The sequence below is a fragment of the Microcebus murinus genome, chromosome 13, assembly GCF_040939455.1.
Source record: "Microcebus murinus isolate Inina chromosome 13, M.murinus_Inina_mat1.0, whole genome shotgun sequence".
Taxonomy (NCBI): Eukaryota; Metazoa; Chordata; class Mammalia; order Primates; family Cheirogaleidae; genus Microcebus; species Microcebus murinus.
This window is the reverse complement of record NC_134116.1, coordinates 18,090,549-18,117,351: the sequence shown is the minus strand read 5'-3', so window position 1 is coordinate 18,117,351 and position 26,803 is coordinate 18,090,549. Positions and strand designations below refer to the sequence as shown.

At 42.3% G+C, this 26,803-nt stretch overlaps 1 protein-coding gene across 25 annotated transcripts in view; it reads right to left on the bottom strand.

Annotated features, from left to right (window-relative positions):
* Window positions 1-26,803, bottom strand: part of DOCK9 (dedicator of cytokinesis 9) — a 272,799-nt gene that overhangs the window by 56,017 nt on the left and 189,979 nt on the right. For 15 of the 25 annotated variants that reach the window (XM_076009317.1, XM_012755876.3, XM_076009325.1 and 12 more), the window contains exons 26-35: window positions 25,372-25,497; window positions 24,707-24,778; window positions 13,674-13,820; window positions 13,382-13,465; window positions 12,593-12,704; window positions 9,273-9,451; window positions 8,915-9,028; window positions 6,565-6,682; window positions 2,309-2,442; window positions 169-283 (exon numbers count right to left, since the gene is read on the bottom strand). In XM_076009317.1, the coding sequence (XP_075865432.1) occupies window positions 169-283; window positions 2,309-2,442; window positions 6,565-6,682; window positions 8,915-9,028; window positions 9,273-9,451; window positions 12,593-12,704; window positions 13,382-13,465; window positions 13,674-13,820; window positions 24,707-24,778; window positions 25,372-25,497 (1,201 nt within the window). Of the gene's footprint in view, window positions 1-168; window positions 284-2,308; window positions 2,443-6,564; window positions 6,683-8,914; window positions 9,029-9,272; window positions 9,452-12,234; window positions 12,277-12,592; window positions 12,705-13,381; window positions 13,466-13,673; window positions 13,821-24,706; window positions 24,779-25,371; window positions 25,498-26,803 lie in introns of all 25 variants that reach the window. The other 10 variants (XM_076009312.1, XM_076009311.1, XM_076009314.1 and 7 more) reach the window with 1 other exon arrangement.

Genomic DNA, 26,803 nt, shown 5'->3' with positions numbered 1-26,803 from the left:
TTCACAGTAAGGCTCTTATTTCCATTACATTTAGTAAACTAATAAGCATTTCAAAGAAGGAAGAAAATCCTTGTATCAATACAATTTACACACACACACACACACACACAAATAAACCAAATACTGGAACAAGGAAAGCAAAGCAGAAATCTTCATTTTTTTACCTACCATCAGACATGCTTTTCAAGATGTAGAGGAAACACATCAGCAGGCTCTTAATCTCAGACTGGTCAAGTTTGTCACAGCGAACCACAGAATTTCCCAAAGTGCTACTTTGTTGGTGCTGAAAAGGAAATACAGGTGATCTATTTCATTGGGGGTGGGTGGGGGGAACATTTTGTTTCCCTTTTCTCCCTTGCAAGAGAAAGGTTCTTAGAATTGAGTGAGATCATACAAATTGGAAGGCACAAGTCACTCGCTGACAGTTAAATTCCAGGCGCACCTTTGCCTGAACGTAATACACACAAACGCTGTTCCCCAGAAGCTCCGGCTTGTCTCTTTTGCACACTTTCCTAGGGGACAAGCCAGGAGGCACAAACCTTTCACACTGGATGACCAGTTTCAGTTATACCAAATAAAACCTTCTGAAATGCCAAGTAAAACCTCATGCAAAGTTGTGTGTGCTAAGATCGAACATGGAAGACACCGCACAGCCAACCATTTCCTCAGGGAAGGGGCAGTGGCTGAAACAGCAAGTAAAGGCAGTGGCGCCGCTGCGTTCCAGCTGCAAAGCCTGAGCCCTGGCGCTGTCATTTGGGGGACATCGTGGGGCGGGTCAGGGGCACTGTTAGGGGAATATAAGGGGCAGGTGCTCGACAGGGACAAACAGGTACACCTCAGCACAGCATCACCAAAAACCCTAAACTGATGAGGTCACACCATCACCAGCTTAGCTCCACAACACTGCAAACGTCAGAAAGCTTGGGGCAGAGGGGAGGGCAGTTTTGCCACTAAGCAACACATAAAAAAAAAGTAAATAAATAAAACAAGCCTCCTCATCTCGTGATTACAAACACAGGAGATTTAAAAAAAGCCCTCCAACTTATGTTTCCAATTGAAATCAGGAACATTTTTTTTTTTTTTTTGCCAAATATCAAAGAAAAATGATCAGCGAAAAAACATGTTTCATTCAAGGTTTTGGTGGCCAATTGAAAAATTACGGGCTTAATTAATAAGATATGTAAATATTTTTATTTAAAAAAAACACACAGGTGCAATAGTGGCAAGACTGGTACGGAAGCATCACCTCGCCTGCCCTCTTGATGGGAGGCACTAGGAGAAGTCAGTACTTCTTGCAGGGGAGGGGTGGGTGCAGCGTGCAAGGCTTCCTCTGGCAGAGGTGGGATCGTTAGAAGGGAAAAGTCCACAGTGACCCGGTGCCTTCTGGCTGACTGGCAGCTCTCCTCCTCCTCTCCAGCACCGCGTATGATACAAGCGGAGTGCCTCCGCAGCAGCTTCTCCTTCTATGTGCGAAGGCATGTTGGAGTCAAGGGAAAAGTTCAACAGGTCACGACACACCCCCGGCACTGAGCTGCTTGTGCGACAGAACTGTATTTAAAGATAATCACGAGCGCGCCAGCCGTGGAACGTGACAAGATCACACACCTGATACTGAGGAACACGGTTTCTAGATGTTTGCTGAGAACTAGGAATACCTCCCCACGTGGTTCGCCAGCTTATTACCACAGGTGCCTGCCTCTAACTTGAAATAACTTAGGAAAACTGTACCCAAGGTGATACCAATCTGTCATGGTTTCAGATGTAAATCCAAGCTTTATCCTTTCCCACAAAGTTACAAATTGCCTGAGCCTTTAGACATTTCAAGAAAAAAGGTTAAGTATGAGGAGGAAGTATTGTGTTGGGGGTGGGCGCAGTGTGAAGAGAGTGATTTCAAATGAAGCCTTATCCCTATATCACTTCCATGGTCAATAACTCTTCTCTGGAGCTGGGTTCAGAGAAGTGCATGGAGAGCTGTGTGAGAGGTGGCGTTCTCCAGCGTTCTCTCTCCACGGGGAGTCTAAGTGAGTGGCACATGGATTCCCCATCTGTCTGACCTGCCAGAACCAACCACTCACAGTGCTCCACTGTAAACACTACCCTTAGCTGAAGTCCTGGAAACAGGAATCAGAGAGTTTCAGGAAGTGGGTCCCAACCTTAGATAAAGCTCCGATCATCTACCCAAGCTTGGTGGAGTTGTTTACAAAAAACAAAAGGTCACACTCACAAGGCACTAGAACATGAAGCAAATTTACCACAGACTAAATCCATTAATTACAAGAAACACTTGTGTTACGTGCAAAGAAATTACCTTATCCAGGGAATTGCTCTTCTCACTGTTCCTTTCTGGAAGGCTGTTCCCTGAATCTGTGCTTATGAGAGATCCTCTCGAGTCAGCGTTTCTCACACTGTTGATGTTCGGAGTTGAGGTCGTATACGGAGAAGCTAAACGGAAATGATGCCAAGACCAAAGTTTTGTTGAGATAGAGCAAAATAAAGGTAAGTTCTGACTTTTAAGGGAAACTGCTTTTATAGCACTTATTTTCTCTGTTAGGAAATTGGCTCAAGAGTTGCATTCAATTACTTCACCTTTAAAGAACCAGGTCGAATGATGAGATAAAAGTAAATTTCAGGCTGAAACAGTGAGATGTAAATAGCAATTCATTTATTAGAAACCACCTTTGACTGCTAAGACTAAAAGGGCCACACACACTGTTTCACAACGGGATAGAATGAAGACTTGAAAGAATTAAAAGGTAAATCTACCTATAACTATCAAATAAAAAAAAATGTATCATATAACAAATCCACGTATTCAATCCTAAGCTGGGGTGCTCTAGAAAACTCTGAGGGGCGTCACAAGATATTGTATATTTTCAAGGGAAACCCAATGTGATACTTGATGTTGGCCAGCAACTGCAGTTTCAACAGATAGTGCTACGTTCCTCTCCATGATGTCACATCTTTATGAAGCTGGCTATCTGGGGTTTGCTATAATAAAAAGCAAGTGATGGGTGAAAATCAATGTGAAACAGGAAATGAGGATGATGGTGGACAATTTGACTCCAAAGTTCAAGAAGATGTGAGTGTCCAATAGGCACGCATACACACCCATTAGTAATAGTTGTGGTTATTAAAAATGAAATAAAAATTTTTTCTTTAAATTTTGTGTGTGTTTTTAGAGCACCTGATAAGTTGTTAGGATATAAATACTTGTAATTTGGCCCTAAGTACCTAACAAACCGAATATTATGTGTTTCTTATGATCTAGAGGCACCATGAAAAAATAAGGGTGCTGTGAATTAAAAAGAGACTCTGCTATAAATAGTTACAAGCAGAAAGAAAATCTAATTTGGCAATAAAATTTGTGATGTGCATGAAAAAACAGCATTTGAAGGCGGAAATCAGTCCCAACCTTGGTACTGTGGACTTTTTTAAGATAAGAGACTGATTTCCTGCTTAGATAATATTTAAGTAAATCACATAATTAAAAACGACTCCTCGGTCTTGTGCATTCTGTGCTGAACCAAAAGGCATGCCTCCAGCAGAAAGATCTGGCTGGTTTTGCAGGTGACATGAGGAAATTTTGGCACCGTGTTTGGCAGCTGTAAGCACATCCTCCCAGATCCAAGCTGAGGTGCCACACCTCACAACAGGCTGGTCATTTTTAGATTTCAGTAGGCAAATTAGCTACCAGGGACTGAGACACTTCTAAATTAAAAAAAAAAAAAAAGTAACAAAGTAAATATAGCTGGCCCCTGGGTTGTGCCAAAAGTCTTTTTGTAAGTCACTTGGTTGTTGCACTTTTAAATTTGCTGGCTAATGGCACAAATTCATCATTCCTCAGGCAACATCACGATGCTTTAATCTTAGAATGAAGATCTGTATCCTTAAGATCATAAATCCTTTCTCCTGCCAAACACTCAGATTTACCACTGCTATCCGTGACATGGATTCAGTGTATCAAGACCAAGAAAGGAAGGGCCAGGGAAATTAGAAAATGTAAGTGAAGGCTGCATCTCCCCAGGAAAGAAACTGTGTCATTGATTGTCACAAGGAACAGGGGAAAACCCTACGACAAAAACATGATCTTTTTTCTGTACTCTGAGAGAAAATAAACACACACTGAGACCAAATTATAATTCTTCTAATATAACTGTGCTTTATATTTAATGTAGAACACAGAACTCAAGAGACAGAGGTCCTCAATAAAGAAGAATTTGATCTTAAATTCTCACAGTTTTACGCTGGATTCCACAACTAGAGTCCTAGTTTAAGGCAAACAATTGGAAATGTGATATAATGTGCTTGGTTTGTTCCTGGTTTGTATGTGTTTGTATTTTGTATTCATTTCATATGAATCTTTGAAAATGTATAACTTTCAAAGACCTTAAACAACATATGAGTAAAATGAAAAGTTAGTTCACCCCCTTCCCCTTGGTACCAACAGCCCAGTGTGAAACGCTGAGTAGGCACCCAAGGGAACATTGATCCTCAGAATGTGTGCCTTTTGCATCGAATGCAAACTCAGAACAGCTTTAATCCAGGCAGTGAATCAGTTTTGGAAATTCCCATGCACCATGTTCCAAAGACATTTAAAAACTGTGAAGGCACATTCTCCACATGGGTGGGAATGGGATTTCTTGTAAGCAGAGATGTAAGGAGAAAGTCTGCTCTTGAAGGATAAGCACCAGCACTAAAGTTAGCTGGAAACTCTCCAATGCATCAGAGAAGAGCTGCTAACGCTACCAGAAAAAAACCCAGTAAACCCAGTGCAAAGGTGAGATGTTTGTGGAAGGCACTCCTAAAACAGAACAAGGACTTAAGTCTTCAAGATGAGAAGAATATAGATAATGCCTGAGTATAAATAAACCTATCATGGTGTATTCCTATGAAAAGTGAATTTGTATCTTGAAATTCAAGGAGTCAAAAAGGATTAAATCAGTCTCAAGTACTTTCCATAACTGGCCCTGAACACAGAGCAAGTGAACACTGTCATGATACTGATGCCCAGTGGCTCCTCTATAAGTTTTCAAGAAATCCCAAATCCCAACAAGGTAAATTCTGAATCAGAGAATGTCCAAATGAGTCAAAACAGAAGCATTCGAGGCTTTGTGGAAATGATCAAACTACAGGGAAGTTTTGGCTCTTCTGATACCTCTCTTTGCCCAGCACGGTGCACATCATATCAGCTCTTTCTCTCTCTAGTGACTGTTTTGGAGATGTGGATATGGGGGGTGAAGAGGATGGACAACACCCTGCCATGGCAACTAGTGAACGTTCAAGTCCAGCCCCAAAGCCACATCTGTCTTACTTTAAAGCTAGTGCCATGAGCCGCTGCAGAGCAAACTCTCTGAGGAAGGTCCCTTCCCCATTTCTGGAGCAGCAGAAGCAGAGACAAGATGAAGGCCCAGAAGAAAGACAAATGGAACTTTTGATAGCAGCTAACATTCACTGAGTGTTTACTGTGGCCCAGGCTCTCCTCTAAACACTATGCATGAACTAAATTTTTAATCTTTACATTGCCAAATAAGGTGATGAGTATGTATGATGAGTAAGTATGAAAAATACACATCGATATAAATATTAAAGATTGGTATTAGCATTGTAGGACAAATTTGGGCATTGGTGTGGCCTTTCCGGTTTTAAATTATTCCCAGTTCATCTACATGAAATGGCATATTAACAACGACAACACAGAAGGTAAGGAGATGAACTCAGAATGGACGACAGTTCAGCAAATTAATTAGATCAAAGGACTTCCCTTCCTTCTGTCCCATGAACGAGTCACATTATTGGGTAGTCCAACCACTAGCCGTAGTAAACGATGCTTTATTTGCACAAAATGAGATAAAGAAGGGGAGAAATCAAGAAAGAAAGACCCTGTGAATATCTGTGACAATTCTTTGAAGTTATATATTTTTGTGACACTATCTTTAAGGAGCTAGCACAGGGGCTCAATTAGAGTATTAACAGGTGCAGTTTCTCAGGTATTTTCTTTTGAAGGAAACACTCCATTTGAATCTTGACTTACACTGTCTGTTTTCCTCCCTGTGGGGGTTGTTCTTCCATTATTTCAGACAGAAAAAATATTGCAAGAGAGAAGATTTTTGAAAACTGGCTTTAAGATTGAATTCTAGCCATAAACTGCTATCTCCTTCAGGAATTACTATGTCACATTTCATCTAAATCATTAACACCTCAAAAAAATCCTCCCTTCCCCCAACGCCTGCAAAGATATGCCTTTTCTAGCAGCATAAACTATCCAATTAAGATTTAAAATGACAAATCAACTTTAACAAGCATTTAACAAAGAGCAAACAGCATAAGCAAGTGATTAAATGTACTATATTCAGGAATCACAAGTGTTTGGGGATTGTTATTTCAGTGTGTGGTTGAGGGATTTCAGTTGTCAAGTGTTACAACCAGGTAAAGAATATTCAAGGCAGAAACTCAGACTTCAAAGTCCGAATTTGCCAATGTGACACGTTAATGAACTATGGAACTATAGGATTAAAGATGCTTTTAGAGTGACACAGGAGAGAAGATAAGAGTGCCGAGTATTACCGATGCCAGAGATGGCGCCCAAGAGGTCCTTGTGCAGGCTGTTATCCAACGTGCTTCCCTTCTGCGGCGTCACCAGTGGGTTCACAGCGGGCAAGGCAAGAGATTCGTCCTTCCCAGTCTGTCACGGGGAGGAAGACAAGAAACAATCAAAGATGATTGAAAAAGACTCCTCGATACTTTTTGAATGTGCGAGGGCAGGTGCAGGAACAAAACAGCCTGACACGCTCAACAGGCCAGAGTGGGAGAAGCAGCCATGCGGCATGGGCGAGGGATGAGGTGGAGGACGGGCCAGAGGAGGAGGGGGCATGGGATGTGCAAGTGGGGGTGGGGGGCAGGGAATCATGGTCCACAGAGTCACTGTCTCTCCTTCCCAGTACTTGTAGTACCTTTCCCCTTCCAGGAGAGCTCTGATATCCAGCCTTTTCTTAGATTATTTTGGTATTTTTTTCCCTCAGAGAAAGCCTGCTCTGTTCTTTCTAACTAGAATGCTAGTTTTTCTCTCACACTGGAAATCTTTCCAAATGAGCAACAGGGAATTACAAAAGCAGCAATGGCAGTCTCTAGATGTTTGGAGCCTCACAAGAACTCTCAGTGAGTGCAACAATCATTCATTTTGAAGTTCAGTCAAAAAAGGGATTTCACTTTGGTGAAAACCAAAGAAAGACCTTGTGTTCATATTTCTCAGGATTGAAACACTACAGGGAGGTCACATTCTGCCCTGAATTACTTACTCACTCTGGTTGGAAAGGCAGACAAGGTTAGAGAATACACGTGTGAGATGCAATATTGTACAGGGTGAGATCAACAAGGTGCATTTAGCATAGAGAAAGCTTATACCCTTTGAACAGCAGTGTGGGCACACACACGCAAGCTATAAACATGGCTCATCTCAGTGTAACCTGATTTAGGAATGTGTTAGGAGGTGAAGAGGTAGGTAGTGTGAAAAAATGGGAAAATGCATCACTGGTGGAGAAAGGGATGGAAACATGTATGGAAGCTCCCCAAGTATATACCATAATGACAAAGTGGCAAGATTAACAACCAAGCCAGTTCCTGTAACCAGAATAAAAGGGGAAGGAAAATTGCTGAACTGGTAATATCCGTCCCAATTAATAGCAGACAAACCCTCTGAGGCCAAGAAAAGAGCTTAGAATGAGAAAGAATACAGGTTTTAGAATGCAAAGTGTTTATAAACTTTAATAATTAAAATTATTACAGGTTAATATTTAAAAAGCTTTTTGCAAGTGAAATGTGATAAAGAATCTGACAGTGATCATGCTTTGAAAAAGCTGAATTATAAAACAATTCCAAGAATCCTTTTTAAATAACAAGAGAAATCAACATGTATCAAAGACTGAGTAAAAGATCAAACAATCTCTTGCCAAAACGTTATAATTTCTGGGGTCATCCTCCAGTCCACTTAATTTCCACACATCTTTAAAAGGCTGCACAAAGACAATACAGATGCAAGTGGTCAGTTCTTGGAGGTGGGGCTCCCTGTCCCTCACCCAGACATCCAGCCTCACTTGCTAATTATATGGTCAGAGAGAAACTGTAGCCCAGAGGTGGCTTCTCCAAAACTGTGTAGCATGTTATCACCAGGTGCTACCATGAGCTCTTACATGACACAGGTTAGGAAACACAGGTTAGAAAACATCATGTTTTCTGCCCCTTCATCCCCAAGAATTTATGCTGAATACACAAATGAAAGTTTTAAGGCCTTACAGGACATTGGGCCATCAGGAGATCAGGGTTTTCATACTGATTTTTAACAAGAGTTGAAAGTTTACTGATGGATTATGCCATCTTAGCCAGAAAAGCAATTCACCAGGAGGACTGTGGACTACTATGGTTTTATTGGCAAAATAAAGGGTGTATGTGTGTGTCCGAGTTAAGTAGTGTCCCCTCAATACTCATGTCTACCTGGAACCTCAGGATGTAACCTCATTTGGAAATAAGGTCTTTCCAGATGTAATTGTGACATAATTTAAGATGAGGTCATACTGGGTGGGCCCTTAAATCACCGGTGTCCTTACAAGAAGAGGAGAAGGCACACAGAGACACAGACACACCCTAGGGAGGACACCATTGAAGACAGAGGCAGAGACTGCAGCGGAGCCAGAGAGCACGGAGGATGGCAGCAACACCAGCTGCTGGGGTAGAAGCATGAATAGACCCTTCCCCCAGAGCCTCCAGGAGGAGCCAACTCTGACGACATCTTGACATTGGACTTCCAGCCTCCTGCCTGTGAGAGAACAGATTTCTGCTGCTCTCAGCCCCCCACTTTGTGGTACATTGTTCTGACAGCCCCAGGACCCGACACCAGCCCTGTGTGACCAAGCTTACGTACACTGCCAGGGTTCACGGGGAAGGGCGACACCTCCCTCACATTGATCCGCTGGACGTTTTCAATCAGCAGACCAAACAGAGGCAGGTAGAGAGTGGCTATCCTTGCCTGATGACTCTGAAAGGAAGACACACAGGGTCAGTATGCTCTGTGGTTCGAAGAGCTGCTAACTGACAAACTAAGTTGGCACTGGCCATCTTCCTTTATTTGGAGCCTTCCTAGAAAGACAGATATTTGATGTTATTCTCAAAACAGAAAAAAGTCTTGGCGCTGTTACCCTGAATTTTCTAGTTGGCTACTTTCTTCATACTACTTAAAGGACTTTGTCAATGCCCCCTTCCTTTCACTGGGGACCACTCACCCTGGAAGCGTATCTGTCATCAAAGGAATGCTTTATCAGCAGGTTCTTGAGCACGCTGATGGCAATCAGACGGACCTCCCGGAACTCCTGGAGGGCAGTCCCCACCTCTCTCAGTAACAATCCTACCAAGAAGTGGTTTCTGCAGAACTCGTCTGTTAATGAGTAGTCAAGCTGCAGGTCTGCAATGAGGATACAAAGAACTTTAGTTAGGGAGGATGCAACACCCTTTGAATAAATAAAAATTAAACCCATCCTCTGCGTTCGGCCCACCCTGTGGGTGTCAACAGATGATGAGACTTCAAAGGGCAAAGGGCTAATTCTATAATGTTGTTCTATTTCTTAACACATGGAACTCTTAAATGAAAACCAAATTTAAACACAAATAATTATACCAGATTTTGATTTTTGGAACATATTGCATCCTACATAATTAAATCAGTGAATAGGTTAAGTACCAATTTTTAGAATAGAGAACAGCATATGTTACATTACAAATATAAGTTTGCTATTGACAAAGTCAAAAAATAAAGTTATTATACTCATGAACAGAACTATGTAAGAGTAATTTGTGCATAACAAACATGTAATTAAACAAAGAATATACATGGTTTATTAAAATGTTCCTTACTACCTAGGTTCATGTACCCATTTCCTGGTCACTAATGCCTATATACTCCTATAAAACCCAATGTGTTTAAAATAAACAAATTAACATATAAAATAACCTATTTATTCTGTTATCCCTGAGTGAAAAATTTATTTAACACAGTATTTCATAAAATATCCTCTTACTATTTCTGCACCTCTAAAAACAAATCAAAAATTAATATAAACTAAAACTAAAATGGACGAAGCACCAAACCCAACTAGAAACGTATCAACAAGCTAAGTGACAAAATGAAAAGCTCTTCTGGAAAAGAGATAGAAGCAAACATGACCTCTTCTGAAGGTAAATAACAGCCACTAAACATCAGTCTAAAGCTGAAATGTACATTCCCAGGAAGCCGAACATAGATTTGAACTGTTAGACTGATTTCATTATTAAGGAAAGTTCATAGACCTCTCCGGGGACTTTAATCCCATATCAACTAGTTACACCTAAATCCACCCAAAATACTGACCCAAGTCCTTTGAAATCCTTTAGTAGAAAGAAGGGAAAGAGTGAATAATTTTCTAATAATTATGTTCACTGCTTATGATCATTAAACCCATTTTATCCAAACTATAGTTCACAGCTTAAATTCACATAAATCTCTTAGGAGAAAACTACTTTAAAGGTGTGTGTGTGTTTGTGTGTGTACACACATGCATGTATATGCATGGATATGTGTGTGCATGAGAGAGAAAGCAGAGCCAGGGCTGGGGAACAAGTGATAGGGAGAGAGGAAGGAGAACGCTAACAAAGATTTATTCCTCTCACTGTAGTAACGCCAATTACGACCCTCACACACCTGCCTAAGGGCAGCCCCTCTTGCCCCCAGTCCCCTGGAAGTCTCCTGAAAGCATGTGTGGGCCTGCTGGGCACCTGCAGCATTTCCATTCCACTCAGTTCTACAGGATGAACAATTAGGCCTGGCTGGGTCACAGGGAAGAAGGGCTTTAGCATACACTGACCATGCAACCCTGTGAATAAAGAGCTGCCCTCAACTCCTTATCAGGTGAAAGGAAGAGTCACAGTCCCCAAGTACAGGCGACTGTGAGGTGGCGGGAGGACTGATGGGGTTTGAAGTGTAGGGCAGGTAGGGCAATTAATTCCAGTTGTGGAGCTGGACCAGGGCCAGGAGACCCTGGGAGGCCCCACGTAGGAGGTGCGAAAGAAGATGAGGGTTCTCCAGGGAGGGGGCTATTTGAGGTAGAGGGGTGTCTGGGGTGGGGATGCCACATTTGAGGAGCTGGGAGTAAGCATGCATGTCTGCAATGTGGGGAACAGGAGGGCTAGGGGCATATAGGGGGGTGCTGAATGCCTGGCTGTCCCTCAGTCCAGAAAGCTCCCCAAGATGTGCATACATTCAGCATACTCACTCTCTTCTACTGTTACCTGGCCACCCTGTCTCAAATGGCACCCCTTCTCACATTCCCCTTCCTTGCTTTATCTCCTTAGCATTTATCAGTCTCTAACATTCTATGCATTTCACTTACATAGAATAGCCAAGGATTTTCATCCAGGTTGTCCACAACTGTAACCTGAAGCTAGACATGGCTGGTTCTGGGTAAATATCTGTTGAATGCATGAATGCCAACTCCAGGACTACCATCCTCCTTGCTCCTTAAAAGGTACTATAAGTCTGTTTTAGTGGAAGCTATCTGTCTCTGAATGAATGCATTTGTGTGTTTCTCTCTGAATTTCACAGGTGGTTGATTCAAGTGTCATTATTAGCTTGGTGGCATCCTTCCACTTGTTCTCTCCTTTAGCACAAATAAACCTGAGCACATTCAAGGCTCTAAACTCAATAAACATTACTTGACAGACCTGACAGAGTAATTTGTTTAAACTGACTTACTGAGTGAGGACAAAGAAATCTATGAGTTCAACTTTCTTCAAACTTAAAAGAGAATACAGAACATTAATAAAGACTCAACGTGCAAACATAAATAGCAGGTGAAAAAGCCGTGTTGCTTGTGATTTAGGTTACTGCTACTACTATGGACAATGGCTATGAAAATGACAGAACAATGCATTTTTCTGGACGAAGCAGGGCTTTTTGTTACTGTTCTTAAAGAAACATCCTAGAGTAGCCAGTGACTTCAAGAGCACAAAACCAGATGACTCCCTGGGATGCCGCAGCAATGTCTTAGCTTCAGTAAAAACAAATTCACTGGTTTATCATGAGTTTACAAATTGATCAAGGTATATGGGAAACACCTAACTGAACAGCATATGGAAGCATCTCAGCAATAACTTGCATTCTTTTTCTTCTAAAGGAGGAAAATGCAAGAAAGCGAGCACCACACCCACACCTACCTACAGGAGTGTCATGTGACTCCACAGGTGGTGAAAGAAAAGCTAATTCATGAGAAAAAAAGGAAAGGTGAAACAAATAAAAATAAGCTACAGTAAGTAAGATGGACTTCTACTATTTAAGCAAAGGACTTTTTTAATGAAAACAGAATCACACTGGCATGATATGTAGTTTGATAAGTTTGCTGAAAAGTAAGTTCCCCTATAACATTTTATCAGTACTTTTTAAAATGGATATTACCAAGAAAACAGTTCACCAATGGAAAAAAAAAATAAGAAAATGCTAATATCAATTATCTTTTTGTATTAAAAATAAGCGGCTCTCTTTGTGAAAAGATTAATATACATAAAGATGAATTACCTTGGTATCTTTGAATCCTGCCTTTTCCAAATGGCATTGGTAAATTCAAAGGAATATAATGTTCATGATTACACACCACACGGAGAAATTCAAACTTGTACTCAAAGAGGGTCTGCAAGAAAATACATTTAGTCGTAAATTAAATGCATCACTGGGTATTTTATACAGGATCCTAAAACACCCATTATAAATAACACACCTAGTCAGTAGCTTCTTGATCCTCTTGGAACTGCACTCTATTGCGTTTTACAGATTTTAGAATGGCTGCAGAGATTTGTTTGAAAACTAAGACCACATTTCATTAAACAGTGTCCTCAACTGACTTTTAGGGCATTTATTATTTATGCTCCTCCTACTTCAATGAAGGATTTCAGGCAGTTTATCATTATAGACACACTCAAAACACTAAAAAAATTAGTAAGGCAGAGCCTTAAAAAAACAAGGGGAAAAGATAATTCTATCAGAGAAAGGCTAGATAGTTACTTCTGTTATCTTAAGTAAACTATGAATTGCAACACATATACTTTTAGTTTTGTGGTTGAGAAGTCATTTCAGGTATTTAAGAGAAAAATCAGTGGGCATGTTTATTTCTCATTCTCTCATTTCTCATTATTACCATGTCCCTAATATCTCTCGCATATTAAGCAACTAAGTACTAGTGTTTCCAAGAGAGGAGTGAGTTGTGCCCCTGGGACAGAAAGAAATGTCTGATAAGAACTGAGAGAAACAGGTAGATTTCCAGATGTGACTCAGTGAGGTAAAAGGAACAGTATGCAACACCCACACTACCTTTGGGTCTCCAGGAGCAAAGCAGCTAATGTAGTTGTTGATCTGTTTAAAGACAAAGCCCCTGTCCATGAAGGTGAAACATCTCTGTAGAGAAAAACAACCCACAAAAGGTCAGCATTCAGGCCTCAACTTGCATTCAAATCAGCATTTATTGTTAATAAGTTCATCCTTTAGCATAAAAACCAGCCATGAACATTGTCGGAGCACTACTCCACTCTAGCTGTGCTAGATAGCTGCTTAAAATGAACATCTGAGTCACATAACTGACACCCTCCTCCCTAGAGGTCCCCACCTTGATGAAGACAGCAAGGCTATGATTTGCGTTCTTAGAAGCCTCCGGGTTATCTCGAAACTTCTGAGTGATGTGTGGCATCAGCATATTCACAACGGTTTCCACTGCATGATGATAGGATGCAGGAAATCTCTGGTTTCGCAGTACCTAATAAGAATGCAAAGCAAATATTTATTATTTTTGAAGTTGCAACTCTTTAGGGAAGAAAATTCCATCCCTGAGTCCAATTTTAAAAACCCAGAGTACTAATCTTATTTCTCTGAAATTAGAAAGAATGAATTACTCTTTCTGATTTCAAAGTACTGTACAAAATATTCAAATACTTCAAGGTAAGTGCTGCGGATTAGAACCAGAATCTCAAACTTCAGCATGATAAAGATCACCTTGGAGGTGTTTGTAAAATTGGGGAGAGTCAGCCTCTACTTCCAGAGATCCTGGGTCAGGAGACTGGCAGGAGGTGCATGGGGAAGGGGCAGAAACCTGCATTTTTACTGAGCATCTTTGATGATTCTGGTGCCTGTACTTCTCAGAGAGCTTTTCAGAAAGCACTGGCTTAAGGTCTAAGCTTCAAGTACTAAAACTGCAAATGCACAGATTGGTGATTGTACGTAACTAAACTGCTTGGCAGCAGTCCTCTTCAAGTTAGCTTTACATAATAATCTTTCCCCATCAGGAACCTAAAAAATTGTACTCAGACTAGCTTAGTAATTAGCTAACACTTATGTGTATATTCTACATGTCAGGCACTGCACTACATATTTTTATGTACTTTTTCTTCAATTCTTATAAGATTCCTACAAATTTAATGTTCATTTTATAAAGGGTCAGAGAGTTTAGGTAAATGTGTCCTCAGTCACACAACTAACAAGGATTCAGGCCCAGGTCTACCACAAATCCAAAGCCTGTGCTCTTTCTGCTACGTGAGGCCACACTGCCCCCTTCCTACCATAACTAGAGGAATGGCCTGGGAGCCTGACATAGGAAGGGTGCTGAACCAGATGTTCCATTACATTGATCCATCCATGTATTTAATTCTAACAGTCATAAGAGTGGGGTATTTTCATCCCTATTTTACAGATGAGGAAACTGAGGCTTAGAGAATTCAGTAAAAAGCACTAAATGACCTTTAATAACCCTCCATTTCTTCCCCCTTTAACCAACAGAATCCATGGTTTTATAGGAGATGTGGCTGCCCAGCTAAAGACTATGTTTCCTATCCTGACTTGCAGCTAAATATGGGCCACATGACCAAGTGATGGTCCATGGGCTGTAAGAGGAGGTGACATGTACCTTGTCCAGGCCATACCCCTAAAAGGAGCCGCTGGCCTTCCCTGTTCCCTTCCTACCACTGTCTAGAGGGTGTTGTGGTGAGCTCCATTCTCCACCATGTGCATGAGGGTAACACCATGGGCTGGATAACTGACAGAAGGAGCCTGAGTCACTAAATGACTGTGGGGAACAAGCTGCCCTCCTCTCCAAACTGTCTACCAGCCCCTGATTTTCCACAAGAGAGAAATGAAACTTCTTTCTCATTTAAGCCACTATTACACTGGCCTGTTTTAGAGCAGCCAAACTCATATCCCTATATCAAACAAATAGTATTTGTAAAACTGAGAACCAGAACATAGGTATTTCTGACATAACAGCATGCATTACTTTATGCATTAAATACCAGAACCTATTAGGAATATTTGACTGGCTTTATAACAATGTCAGTTCTCAAACCAATAATGAGAAAATCTTTGTAAACTTATGTAGACTCAAGAATCCAGTGATGAAATAATCAAGTAATAAGAATGTAAAGTTTCCCTGCTTTAAAAGACAGAACAGCAAATTCTGAAATTCCAAAGGGATTTTGTTCCATATATGCAACCGATAGCTCTGTATCCTGAGGTAACAGCACCAATAGATGATCTATGACCCCAGGCAGGGCCCACTCTAACCACCAGGCACGACTGCTGGCTACCCAAGCTGCCACTCCCAAAAGAGAGGTACCCCAAGAAATGCCTGTGGCCTTCAGCCTGGGGCTGAGTCATGGCTGCTAAAACCATGAAAAGTGGATGGAGACCTATATCATAGATGAACTGGCAGACATCACATAAAGTATTAGTATTATCATAACTACGAGTGGGACCACTGGACGCACATACCTTATGATATGATGCAGTGGTACCAGCTATGAGGTAGCCTTGCCGGAAAGAAGACCAAACTTGAATCAAACTGAGCCTCTAAATACAACTACAAGTTTAAAGGAAATGGAGGGGATGGAGAACTGCATCATGTAACATTGTGAGGTTACAATCGGCTAAATCTAGAAAGCAGAAAATTCTGCAGGACAAATGACCCACGTTCTTCCACAAATACATTGAATTAAAAAACAAACAAATGGAAAGGGAACAACTTGAGAATCAAAAACTCCAGAAGCACATCAACTAAATGCAATGTGTGGACTTTATTTAGATCATGAGTCAGATATACCAACTGTAAAATGACATTTTTGAGACACCTGGGGAAAAATGAATACAGATTGGGTGTTGGATGATAATAAAGACATATTGCTAATTTTGTTTGGTGTGATACTAATATAGCGGTTATGTCTTTTTTAAAGGCTTATCTGTTAGAGATAACATGTTAAAGTTTTTACAGACGAAATGATAAAATATTTGGTAACTGCTTTTAAAATACTATAGGAAAAAATGTGTGAGGGTGGATATGTAAAGCAAGTATGGTAGAATGTTAATAACTTGAAGCTGGGTGATAGGGATGTGAGATTTGGTACACTATTCCTTCTAGTTCTGTATTTATTAGAAAATATATGAAAAGTTTTTATTAAAAAGAAAGAAAACGTAGTAGAGAATGATGGATAATTTACACATTGGCCCATCATCAATGCCCATCTGTGACAAGGAAACGACAATTCATGCCTCTGAAGGCTGAAATGGAGCTCTCTCTACAGTGAAAAATAGCTATGGTGAAGTGTCCTAATTTGGCAATAAAACCAACTAAGCTTTTTTTTATGAGGATAAGGCACACATCTAACAAAGATGACTTTGTTAGGTCATCTAACAAAGACCTAGATGATTAGATATTTTGATGGGGATTATTATAAAGTGAAATGGAAGGAAAAAAATCTAGGACAATGCCCAGGTGGTGAGTATGGAAGCGGTGGCTTGGAGGAGGGGCCACTGAGCCTCTGAGAGACTCCTCAGCCAAATAGAACTCCAACTCCCTGCCATCCCTGCTGGAAGGTCTTTTGCCAATGTTGCTGCAGCATCCCCACTCACCTGGCCACCACCTGAGAAATGCTGCCCAGCACCTGTCCTGTCAAGATCAACTTCCTCCAGCTCAACTGCTGGGCACCTGCCCCACCCTGCTGTGAGCTGACACCCACGTGCTGCTCAATACCCACCACCTATCTCCTGGACCGAGCAGGCTCTCCCTGCAGACCTACACCCAGCCCTGCTGTGGAGGCCCCTGTGGGTGCTCCTGTTAGAAACCGGGCCCTTGAAGAGACCCAGTGACAGGCTACCCGATGCCCTGTAGATTGTTTGCACTCCCACACCCGATGCTGCCCAAATCATGGCTTCACGGACAAGGACTTCAGAACGGTCTTCGAACTTCCCCTTCTTTGATCCATCCTGAGTTCTTCCACTCTCTGATGGAGTTTAGATGCCTCTTTTCTATGGGCTATTTGCCTGCTCTCTGAGATATAATAAGTAAGACTTTGAATTAAGAAGCTTCACTTTTATGGCTTAGCAAACAACAAAAGTAATGAGGCTGAGTGGAAATTTGCCAACAACATTTCCCAGCATTCTGAGATTACCCCCACCTTGGTGGAATCCCCATGTTACTTCCTCTCTCTTCTTTTTTTTTTTTTTTTTAATTTTTTTTTTATTTTGGCATATTATGGGGTAACAGATTTTAAGGTTTCAATAAATGCCCATTTCCCCCCTCCCCCCAAAAGTCTGAGTCTCCATCATGACCATCCCCCAGATGGTGCACATCTCACTCATTATGTATGTATATACCCACCCCCCTCCCCCCTCCCACCTGCCCAATACCCTATTACTGTAGTACCTATGTGTCCACTTAGGTGCTACTCAGTTAATACCAGTTTTCTGGAGAATATATCTGGTGCTTGTTTTTCCATTCTCTCTCTCTTCTTTTTTTTCCTACAACCTTTCTTCCCCCACCTTGTCATTTTCATTCACCAGAATCAGTCTTCTCTCTGTACTGCCCACATTTATTCCACCCTCTACCCTGCTGGTGCCATGAGAGTGGCACCTCAGATCTCCTGCTGCAGAGGATGTAACTGGCCCATGGCCCTGCTACCGTGCCCTGAAATCTACTGCTGCGTCAGCCCCACACCTGGCACGGCTGCTCCCATCCGATGACTGAGTGGGGCAGGGACGCTGTGCAGGCCTGTTGCTGGGGGATGTGGGACTCTCTGACGACCGACTTTGGCTCGAGGACTTCCCAGGGCCTTGCTCGCCTCTCCCAGAACCACTCTGCAGTCTGAGACCTTCCTTCTCTTAACCTCATGGCAGACCTGCCCTGTCCTCTGATGGCTCTCCCACCCACACTAGACTGACACAATCCTTCTCCTCAGAGAAAAGCTTAGGCTCACGGTTTCAGCAGACTGGTGCTCGCAATCTATTTTGTTATGTCTGTCCGTTCTCTTCCTTGTTCAAGCCTGCATCTCCACCTGCCAACTGGAAATCTGTTTGCTGTCCCACAGCTCCTCGTGGAACCGTGGCTGGTCGCCTCCCACTATCTGTTCTCCATCCTCTCTTGTGGTTCTAGAACCTCAACTTTTACCTGGGCTCGTGGATACCCACAACAAACACTACACAAACCACCTGTTCTTGGAGCTGGGTAAGGCCATGTGACTAAATCTGGCTTATGGGGTGGTAGCGGTAGTGATTCCTATAACTTCTGGGTCACATCCTAAAAGGGAAAAGGTGCATGTTCCTCTTCCTACTGGCTACAGTGTGGCTGTGGTGGTGAAGCCCATCAGCTCAAGAGGAGCAACAGAACTCCCAGAGACAAAGCAACAGAACGGAGGAGTCTAAGCCTCTGACTTTGTGAAACAGAATCCCCTATGAGCTTGGATTTTCACGGGAGAAGGAATTTGCATTTTTTTTCCTTAAGTCCATGTTATTTTAGGTCTCTGTCATAGCTGTTGAACTCATGGCCCTACAGCTTAAGCTACCCCAGGCATAACCTATCACCTTCCACCTGCCCTGGTAAACCAAGTCCTCTGTTCTACTGCCTCTCTCCAGAGCTGCTCCTCCTCCCATCTCCACTGGATACCCAGCTAGCCTTTCCCCTCACTCAAATGTGACTTTACTGTGTTTTAAGTCAGGTTTATTGAGCTATAACTTCCAAACTATAAAATTCAGACTGTTAAAGTGTACAGTTTGGCAAGTTTTGACAAGTGAATACAGCTATGTAACCACCACCACGATCAGGAAGACACAGGACATCACGGTCATCCCTGCTCCACTTCCAGTCCCTGGCCATCCCTGACTGCTCTGTGCTCCGTCCCTATAGTTTTTCTTCTTCCAGAACATCATACATTGTATATGGATTCATAAAGTCTACAGTCTTTTGTGTCTAACTTCCTTCATTTAACATGATACTTCTGAGATTCACCCATGTTGTTTCATGACTCAGCACTTTGTTCCTTTTTATTACTAAGACATATTCCGTTGTATGGCGTTACTGCAATTTGCCATCCATTTACTAGTTGATGGACATTTGTGTTGTTTCTAGTTTTTGATTATGACAACTAAAGCTACCCTGAACATTTGCACACTGGTCTCTGTATGGATATATGCTTCCATTTCTCTTCAGTAAACACCTACAGGGGGGATTGCTGGGTGGAATTAATGGCCCTGCCTCCATCTCTCTTACTCACAATGCTGTCCATCCTCATCCCCACTCCACCTCATGCCTCCCAACACTCGATCTTCATCAGCATCACCATAAAATGTCACTTCATATTACTGCAGTTAGAGAGCTTAAAACCAAATAAATTAATATAAAAAAAGGACATGACTCTGTTCCATAGGCTATTTATACTTCAGGGTGGGCAGACTCATTGACATAAGTTTCCAAGCCAACATTTATACTCTCTTTTATCTTGCTACTCCTAAAGAACCTACTCCACCTCTCTACCAAACCATCCACTGCTTGGCTTCACAGCTCCCTGTAATCTTGTCTTTGTTCCTGAGCTAATCTTGTTTTTACTCTTCCCCCTCTTAAATCTCAATCCAGCCAGCCTGAGCTCTGCCCCAGGGTCCTTACGTGTGCATGAGCTGTTTCCTCTGTATAATGCTCATTTTCCCGTCCCTAAATTGTAGTATCCTTCAAGACCCAGGTAAAGTTTCATCTCTATCCCTGTATTAATCTCCTATCATTCTTGAGGCTCATAGATATACCTTTTAGACTCTGCTCTAATTGTTCCAGGCTTGTATCTTCTTTCTCCAATAACTATGTCAGCTTCAAGGTTAAGGAGTCACCTTCTACTCCATTTGCACTTCTCCTCAATGCTCTGCACAGGACAACTGTTCAAAACCCTCATGGAGGGGTATGGAGATGAACATTATGCCTGTCACATAAGTACAGTGCTTACAAATTTGGTTTAGGAGAAGTCCAAACAGTCTATTTAGAATAGGAACCGTACCATTCTCCTTTCACTTTTCAAATGAAAGTTCTTTCTTTGCTCATTTAAACTAAAAAATTGTTCAAGGTTAAACAAGCAACACTTAAGGGTATATATTCATCCTAGCCTATGCCAGATTTTGTAACTTCCTTTCCTGAAGTATACCTGTGGAATGCCAGCAATTTGCTTGAATCAGTGTAGGAGGAAAAGAAATTCAGGAGCAGTCTGCTGAAATTATAGTTGCTAAATATAAATGATGGAAAAGAAACATCTACAAATTGTAGACCATAGGGGCAGCGAGTGAAGGGAGGACTGCTCAGCAGGCCCTGATGTCTGTTTTACATTTTCCTCAAATACTACTCATTGTAAATTCTAAGCACATGTCACCTATAAAACACTAGAGCCTGGCACAGTCACACATTATCAATTCAAACTTTGCAGGTCCATCTGTTGTAGTAAGGAAATTGCTTATTTTAGATGCTAGTTCAAAAAGAAGCTCTGATTCACATCCTTCCTCAGCAAATGGCGAGAAGGTGGTCACAGGTGGCCATTTCCACTTTCAGCAGGAGCGTGGCACCTTCAGAGGCAGGTAAAATTGCATGCAAATGTACTCCTTCATGTACACATGCATCAAATGGAGTCACCTCACTACCACTGGGAATGCACCCAATTGTACATTGACGGCATCAGCTCAACACACACCATTTTCCCGAGTGCCGACGGAGGCTAGGTATCCTCGCGTAGGGCACTTTAAGCAACACTGAAAGCATAACCTGGCTCTTACGAATCCAGAGCCCAGGTGCTCCTACAATACTGGTGTGTGCCTAGTATACTGCACTTTAAGAAAGACTCCCCAATGAGGAGGAAAAATCAAGGCCAGTGTTAGAAAGACATCAGAATAAATTAACAATCTTCAGTCTAAAATTGTTAAAATTCTAAGGGGATATGATCAAGTTTTAGTAATCAAAAGTGGTACAGGAATGGCGAATATTGCTAAATTCAGAATACTGGAACCAGGGATTAAACATAAAATTCTTAAGACAAACACAAAAATAACTAATTCAAACATATAAAACTCATTACTCCTAAGACATAAGACAAACCGAATGAAGGATTTAAAAAATGTCAGGGGAGTTCCCAGCTCAATAATGTGTGATTTAGGGGAAAGAATAGCATAGGATCTGCAGTGACAGGGAGACAGAAGCCAGAGGGGAGCACTTTAAAAGTGAAGATGCTGAACTCTCCAAAGTGGTACATAGGTATTTTGAATCTCTTTTTATAGTAAATTATGCTATGGCTAAGTTTTCTCCTTTTGGATGCCAGTGTTTCCTTTTAAGCACAGCTGGATATATATATATTTTAAACTACTTCTAAAATCTCTGAATATTGGTTTAGGGCCAAGACAAAATTAACTTACGGAAAAGGTTGTGCATGGCAGCATTTGAGTGGTTTGTGTAAAGTTCCAAAGACAAATAAACCACTTCCCAGGGCAGAGGTGTTGGCATATCACGTTATAAGGCTGGAAATGCCAGGACACCTAGGAGAGGCTGCCTGTGGCTCTAGCACAAGTTCTTGGCTCTGCTCAGCAGTGGCAGCTTGGGCAGGTCACCGCACAGGTTTGCCTTATCATCTCTATCAATGTGAGATAAGGGATGAGCTGGACCAGAAGATACTTTTCAGTCCAGCCCTAAAGTAGACAATGTTCCTATAGTTTAATTTGGCATCTTGAGAACAAACATTCAACTAAATTCCTTCATTAATTTTCTAACAGAGTTCTCAGAAAAATGTCACTGATGCTTGATTTTGAAATATCTCGTGAGTGTTCGTAGAAGCGTTTGTTACCCCCTTGACCATCTCTCACATAGTCTTTGCTATGTCATAAGGACGGAACAGGATACTATAGTTCCCTGTGATGGTGAAAGCTGGGAATTCTCTTTTCCACACAGTCCTCATTCTCCTTCTTAACCAGGCCAACTCCTATTTACTCGTCAGAACCCTTCTCAACCCACACCTCTTCCAGGCAGTCTTCCTGTATTCCCCACTCCTGAGCACTGTGTGCCCACCTCTGTCAGATCACTCGTCAGGAGTTAAGATGACCGTTGAACTAACTGTACACTTTCTCACCTGAACTCCTTGAGGGCACAAACCATGCTGCACTTAACTTCATAATCCTTGAGCCTGGCACATAGTAGGGACTCAATGAACAGCTGCTGAATGACTCAGTTATATTTTTAAATATAATCATGTCACCATTTGCTCTGAAGTGATCACATTTATTTAGAGCCAAAAATAATGAAACCACCACTGGGGCCTTGTCATGGGCTGAATTGTGCCCCCCTCAAAGCATATGCTGAAGTCATAACTCCTCATACCTCAGAATGTGGCTGTATTTTGAGTGAGGGTCTTTTAAGAGGTGATTAAGGTAAAGCGAGGTCATTAGGGTGGCCCTGAATCTAACAGGACTGGCGTCCTCACAAGAAGACATTAGGACACAGGCATACACAAGAGACAGTGGCTGTCTACAAGCCAAGGAGAAACCAACCCTGCGGACAGCTTGACCTAGGACTCTCGGCCTCTCAACTGTGAGAAAATAAACGCCTATTCTTTATGCCACCCAGTCTGTGGTGCTTTATTGTGGCAACCCCAGCAAACTAATACAGGCTGGAATCCTATTCTGTATATGACAACATTTTTTAACAGAAAAGCCATATATCCAAAGGATACATGTGTATGTGTGTGTATGTGCATGCACACTTGGCTGCTTCCTGCCAAGTAGACAATCTGCTAGAGTTTTCCTTGGCAGGCTGTCCTGGCATGATTTAGATGGTACGTTTCTCTGTGGAAGGCAGGGCCCACTTCCATCTGGCATCTCCCTGTGCACTAAAATCAGATCTTTAAACTGGATTTAAAAGAGAGAGGGGAAAGAGAGGGGAGAGAAACCACCTGGTCAGGCACCAGTGCCCGCTCCACTGGAGGAAAAGTATGGCTTTAGGTCTAACCACTGACCTTCCGTCCAGCAAAACCTAGCGGCCTCTCCAAGGCTCCCTCTGAGAGCCCAGATCCCCATGTAGGAAGCCTACATCTTGACCCTCCCTCCTGATTGCTTCTCTCCTGCCTGCAAGGATTGAGGGTTGCAGCACAAGCATTTACTGTGAGTGCCTGGCATCACCGGCTCCTTCCACTTCAACCAGCCAGCCACGAGAATCCACCGTCACAAGGACAACAGTCTCAGATGGAGCTCTGGAGTTTTCAAGATGAGAAAGTGACATTATCACTTCTGTTTACTGCACTGGAACTTCATGAAAACGTATCCACTTTGAGTCTCAGATGGCCAGAGGTGGCTGATCATACCTCAGCAGGCACCAATTCAGAGACAAGACCAGGCAGAGCCCAGTTGGAATGGAGGAAAGGCAAGGGGGCGGGGACCCACAGTCACAAAGGCACACATATCCAGGCCCCACCACAGACAGGCATGGGGGAGGGAGGAAATTTGACACTGCACCTTTACAGCCCATTGAATGGTCCTAGAAGACACAGGGTCAGTGAGACTCTCCCACCTATGCCCCTGAGAAATGCCTACAATGGTCAAGACACTTAATAAATGCTGGATAATGACATTTTAGTTTTTTTGGTTTTTTTTTTTTTTTGAGACAGAGTCTCGCTTTGTTGTCCAGGCTAGAGTGAGTGCCGTGGCATCAGCCTAGCTCACAGCAACCTCAAACTCCTGGGCTCAAGTGATCCTCCTGCCTCAGCCTCCCGAGTAGCTGGGACTACAGGCATGCGCCACCACGCCCGGCTAATTTTTTATATATATATATCAGTTGGCCAATTAATTTCTTTCTATTTATAGTAGAGACGGGGTCTCGCTCTTGCTCAGGCTGGTTTTGAACTCCTGACCTTGAGCAATCCGCCCGCCTCGGCCTCCCAAGAGCTAGGATTACAGGCGTGAGCCACAGCGCCCGGCAGACATTTTAAATTAATACTTAAACTATTGTTCCCACTTAAATAAACCTAAAGATTTCTAAGCTAGACAAAGGAAAAGCCACCCTTTTCTCTATATGTAATAATGTAATAGTTCATAACACGCCTTTGGGGCCAGAATGGTTTGAAAATCTGATTCCTTCTACTTACTAGCAGCATGACCTTGAGCAAGTAACTCAAACACACTGGCCTCAGTTTCCTTATCTATAAAATCAGGGAGAACAGTACTTCCCTCATTGAGTTGTTATGAAGCTACAATGATTACTTGTAAAGCACTTGGAGCAGTCCTATAACTGGCACGTAGAAAGCATTAAGAAACTTTGCTACAAACACAACGGAAGAGACTTTCCCCTAAGAACATAAGCCTCCATGTGAAGTAACATACCTTAACTTTGGAGTTCTCTATCAAATGCTGGGCCATGGATTTTATCAGCACATCAAAGAAAAACCATGAATACTAAAAGAGAAAACAAACATAGGACCCCAGTAAGAAAAACAAATTAATAGGTAAGACAAAATTCTCTTAGGCTGACAGTGTCATTAACATAAAGCAAGAATGACCCTAAAACATAGCTTGACTGCTCAGCAAATTGTTATCAGACTGGAGGGCTGAGTGGCAGGTGTCTTCTGCTTGTTCAACAGTAAGTAACTCCATCCTGCCGGGAAACCGGACGCCTACACTCAGCATGGCACAATCCCATGACAGGAGCTGCTGGATTATCTGTGCAGTCCTTCCCCTTTGCAGATCTCTCATTTAGTGACATCTGCCTTTATAATCACTAAGTCGGTGTCCTCCACTGACTTGACTATGACGACTTACTATGACTCAAGAGCCAGTGAAACTCTGAACACAATGCTTCTTTGCAGCTGCTATCTCGAGACACAATCAGCCAAGTTGATACTGGGGAAGTAATTCTGTTACTGCTTTTTAGGGGTAGTGGTGACTATCTCTAAAAGCACACAAAAAAGCTGAATTAATCAGGCTGTGGAGTTTGAATTTTTACTCATCAGTTTCGATACCAAAGAGCCACAATGACTCCCCTGACATACCTTTAGCAGTTTGTTGCTGGTGAGGAAATCAGCTGAAGGCTTGAGAATTGTGGTCATGGATTTGGTCAGTTCTTCATGCACTGTCTTGTATTCGGAAGCAACATATGGCTCAGCTTTATATGCATACTTTGAAGAAAAGGGAAAGAGATTTCAATGCACTGAATCTCTTAGTTGGGCTGAAAGCTTGAGAGGCTCCAAAGAATGGATAGTGGGGACCAAGGTACAATCTTATGTGTGGGAGAGGCAGTTTTGATATGAAGGTGGGAAGGGTGATTGTCATGTGATAGAAAGAGGGAGCCCAGGATGTCTTTAGGAAACGCAACAAAATATGTGACTCACCCAACTCAGATCAGGGGCATCAGCTCCTAACTCCCTCTATACCAGGGATCTCAAGGAATGAGCAGCATGACCATGGGTGACTAATATCCTGAAGAACCTCAACTTTATTTTATTTTATTTATTTATTTTTTATTTATTTATTTTTTTTTTTGAGACAGAGTCTCACTTTGTTGTCCAGGCTAGAGTGAGTGCCGTGGCGTCAGCCTAGCTCACAGCAACCTCAAACTCCTGGGCTTGAGTGATCCTTCTGCCTCAGCCTCCCGAGTAGCTGGGACTACAGGCATGCGCCACCATGCCCGGCTAATTTTTTATATATATATCAGTTGGCCAATTAATTTCTTTCTATTTATAGTAGAGACGGGGTCTCGCTCTTGCTCAGGCTGGTTTTGAACTCCTGACCTTGAGCAATCCGCCCGCCTCGGCCTCCCAAGAGCTAGGATTACAGGCGTGAGCCACAGCGCCCGGCTATTTTATTTTTTATTATTTATTTATTTATTTATTTATGAATGAGAGAGAGTCTCACCCTATTGCCCAGGCTAGAGTACTATGGCATCAGCCTAGCTCACAGCAACCTCAAACTCCTGGGCTCAAGCAATCCTACTGCCTCAGCCTCCTGGGTAGCTGGGACTACAGGCACGTGCCACCAAGCCCGGCTAATTTTTTCTATATATTTTTAAGTTGTCCAGGTAATTTCTTTCTATTTTTAATAGAGACGGGGTTCATGCTCTTGCTCAAATTGGTCTCGAACTCCTGAGCTCAAACGCTCCGCCCACCTCAGCCTCTCGGAGTGCTAGCATTACAGGTGTGAGCCACCTCGCCCAGCCCAACTTTATTTTCTAAACTATCACACAGTTGTAATTCACAAAGCTGTCTAAGACTAAAAAGCACATGTGTAACTTTTTAGAACAATAATAGCCACTACGTTTACTAAATGTTGTACACAAAGAAAGAACTTGTTGATATTTATCCTAATGCCATCTCTTGCTGTCCCACATAGTTGTCTAATGTGATTGTGGACAGAGCTAACCTTCCTATTTTGGGAGAAACACTTTTGCTGAAAATTGTACATGGAATAAAGAAAATGAAGTCGACT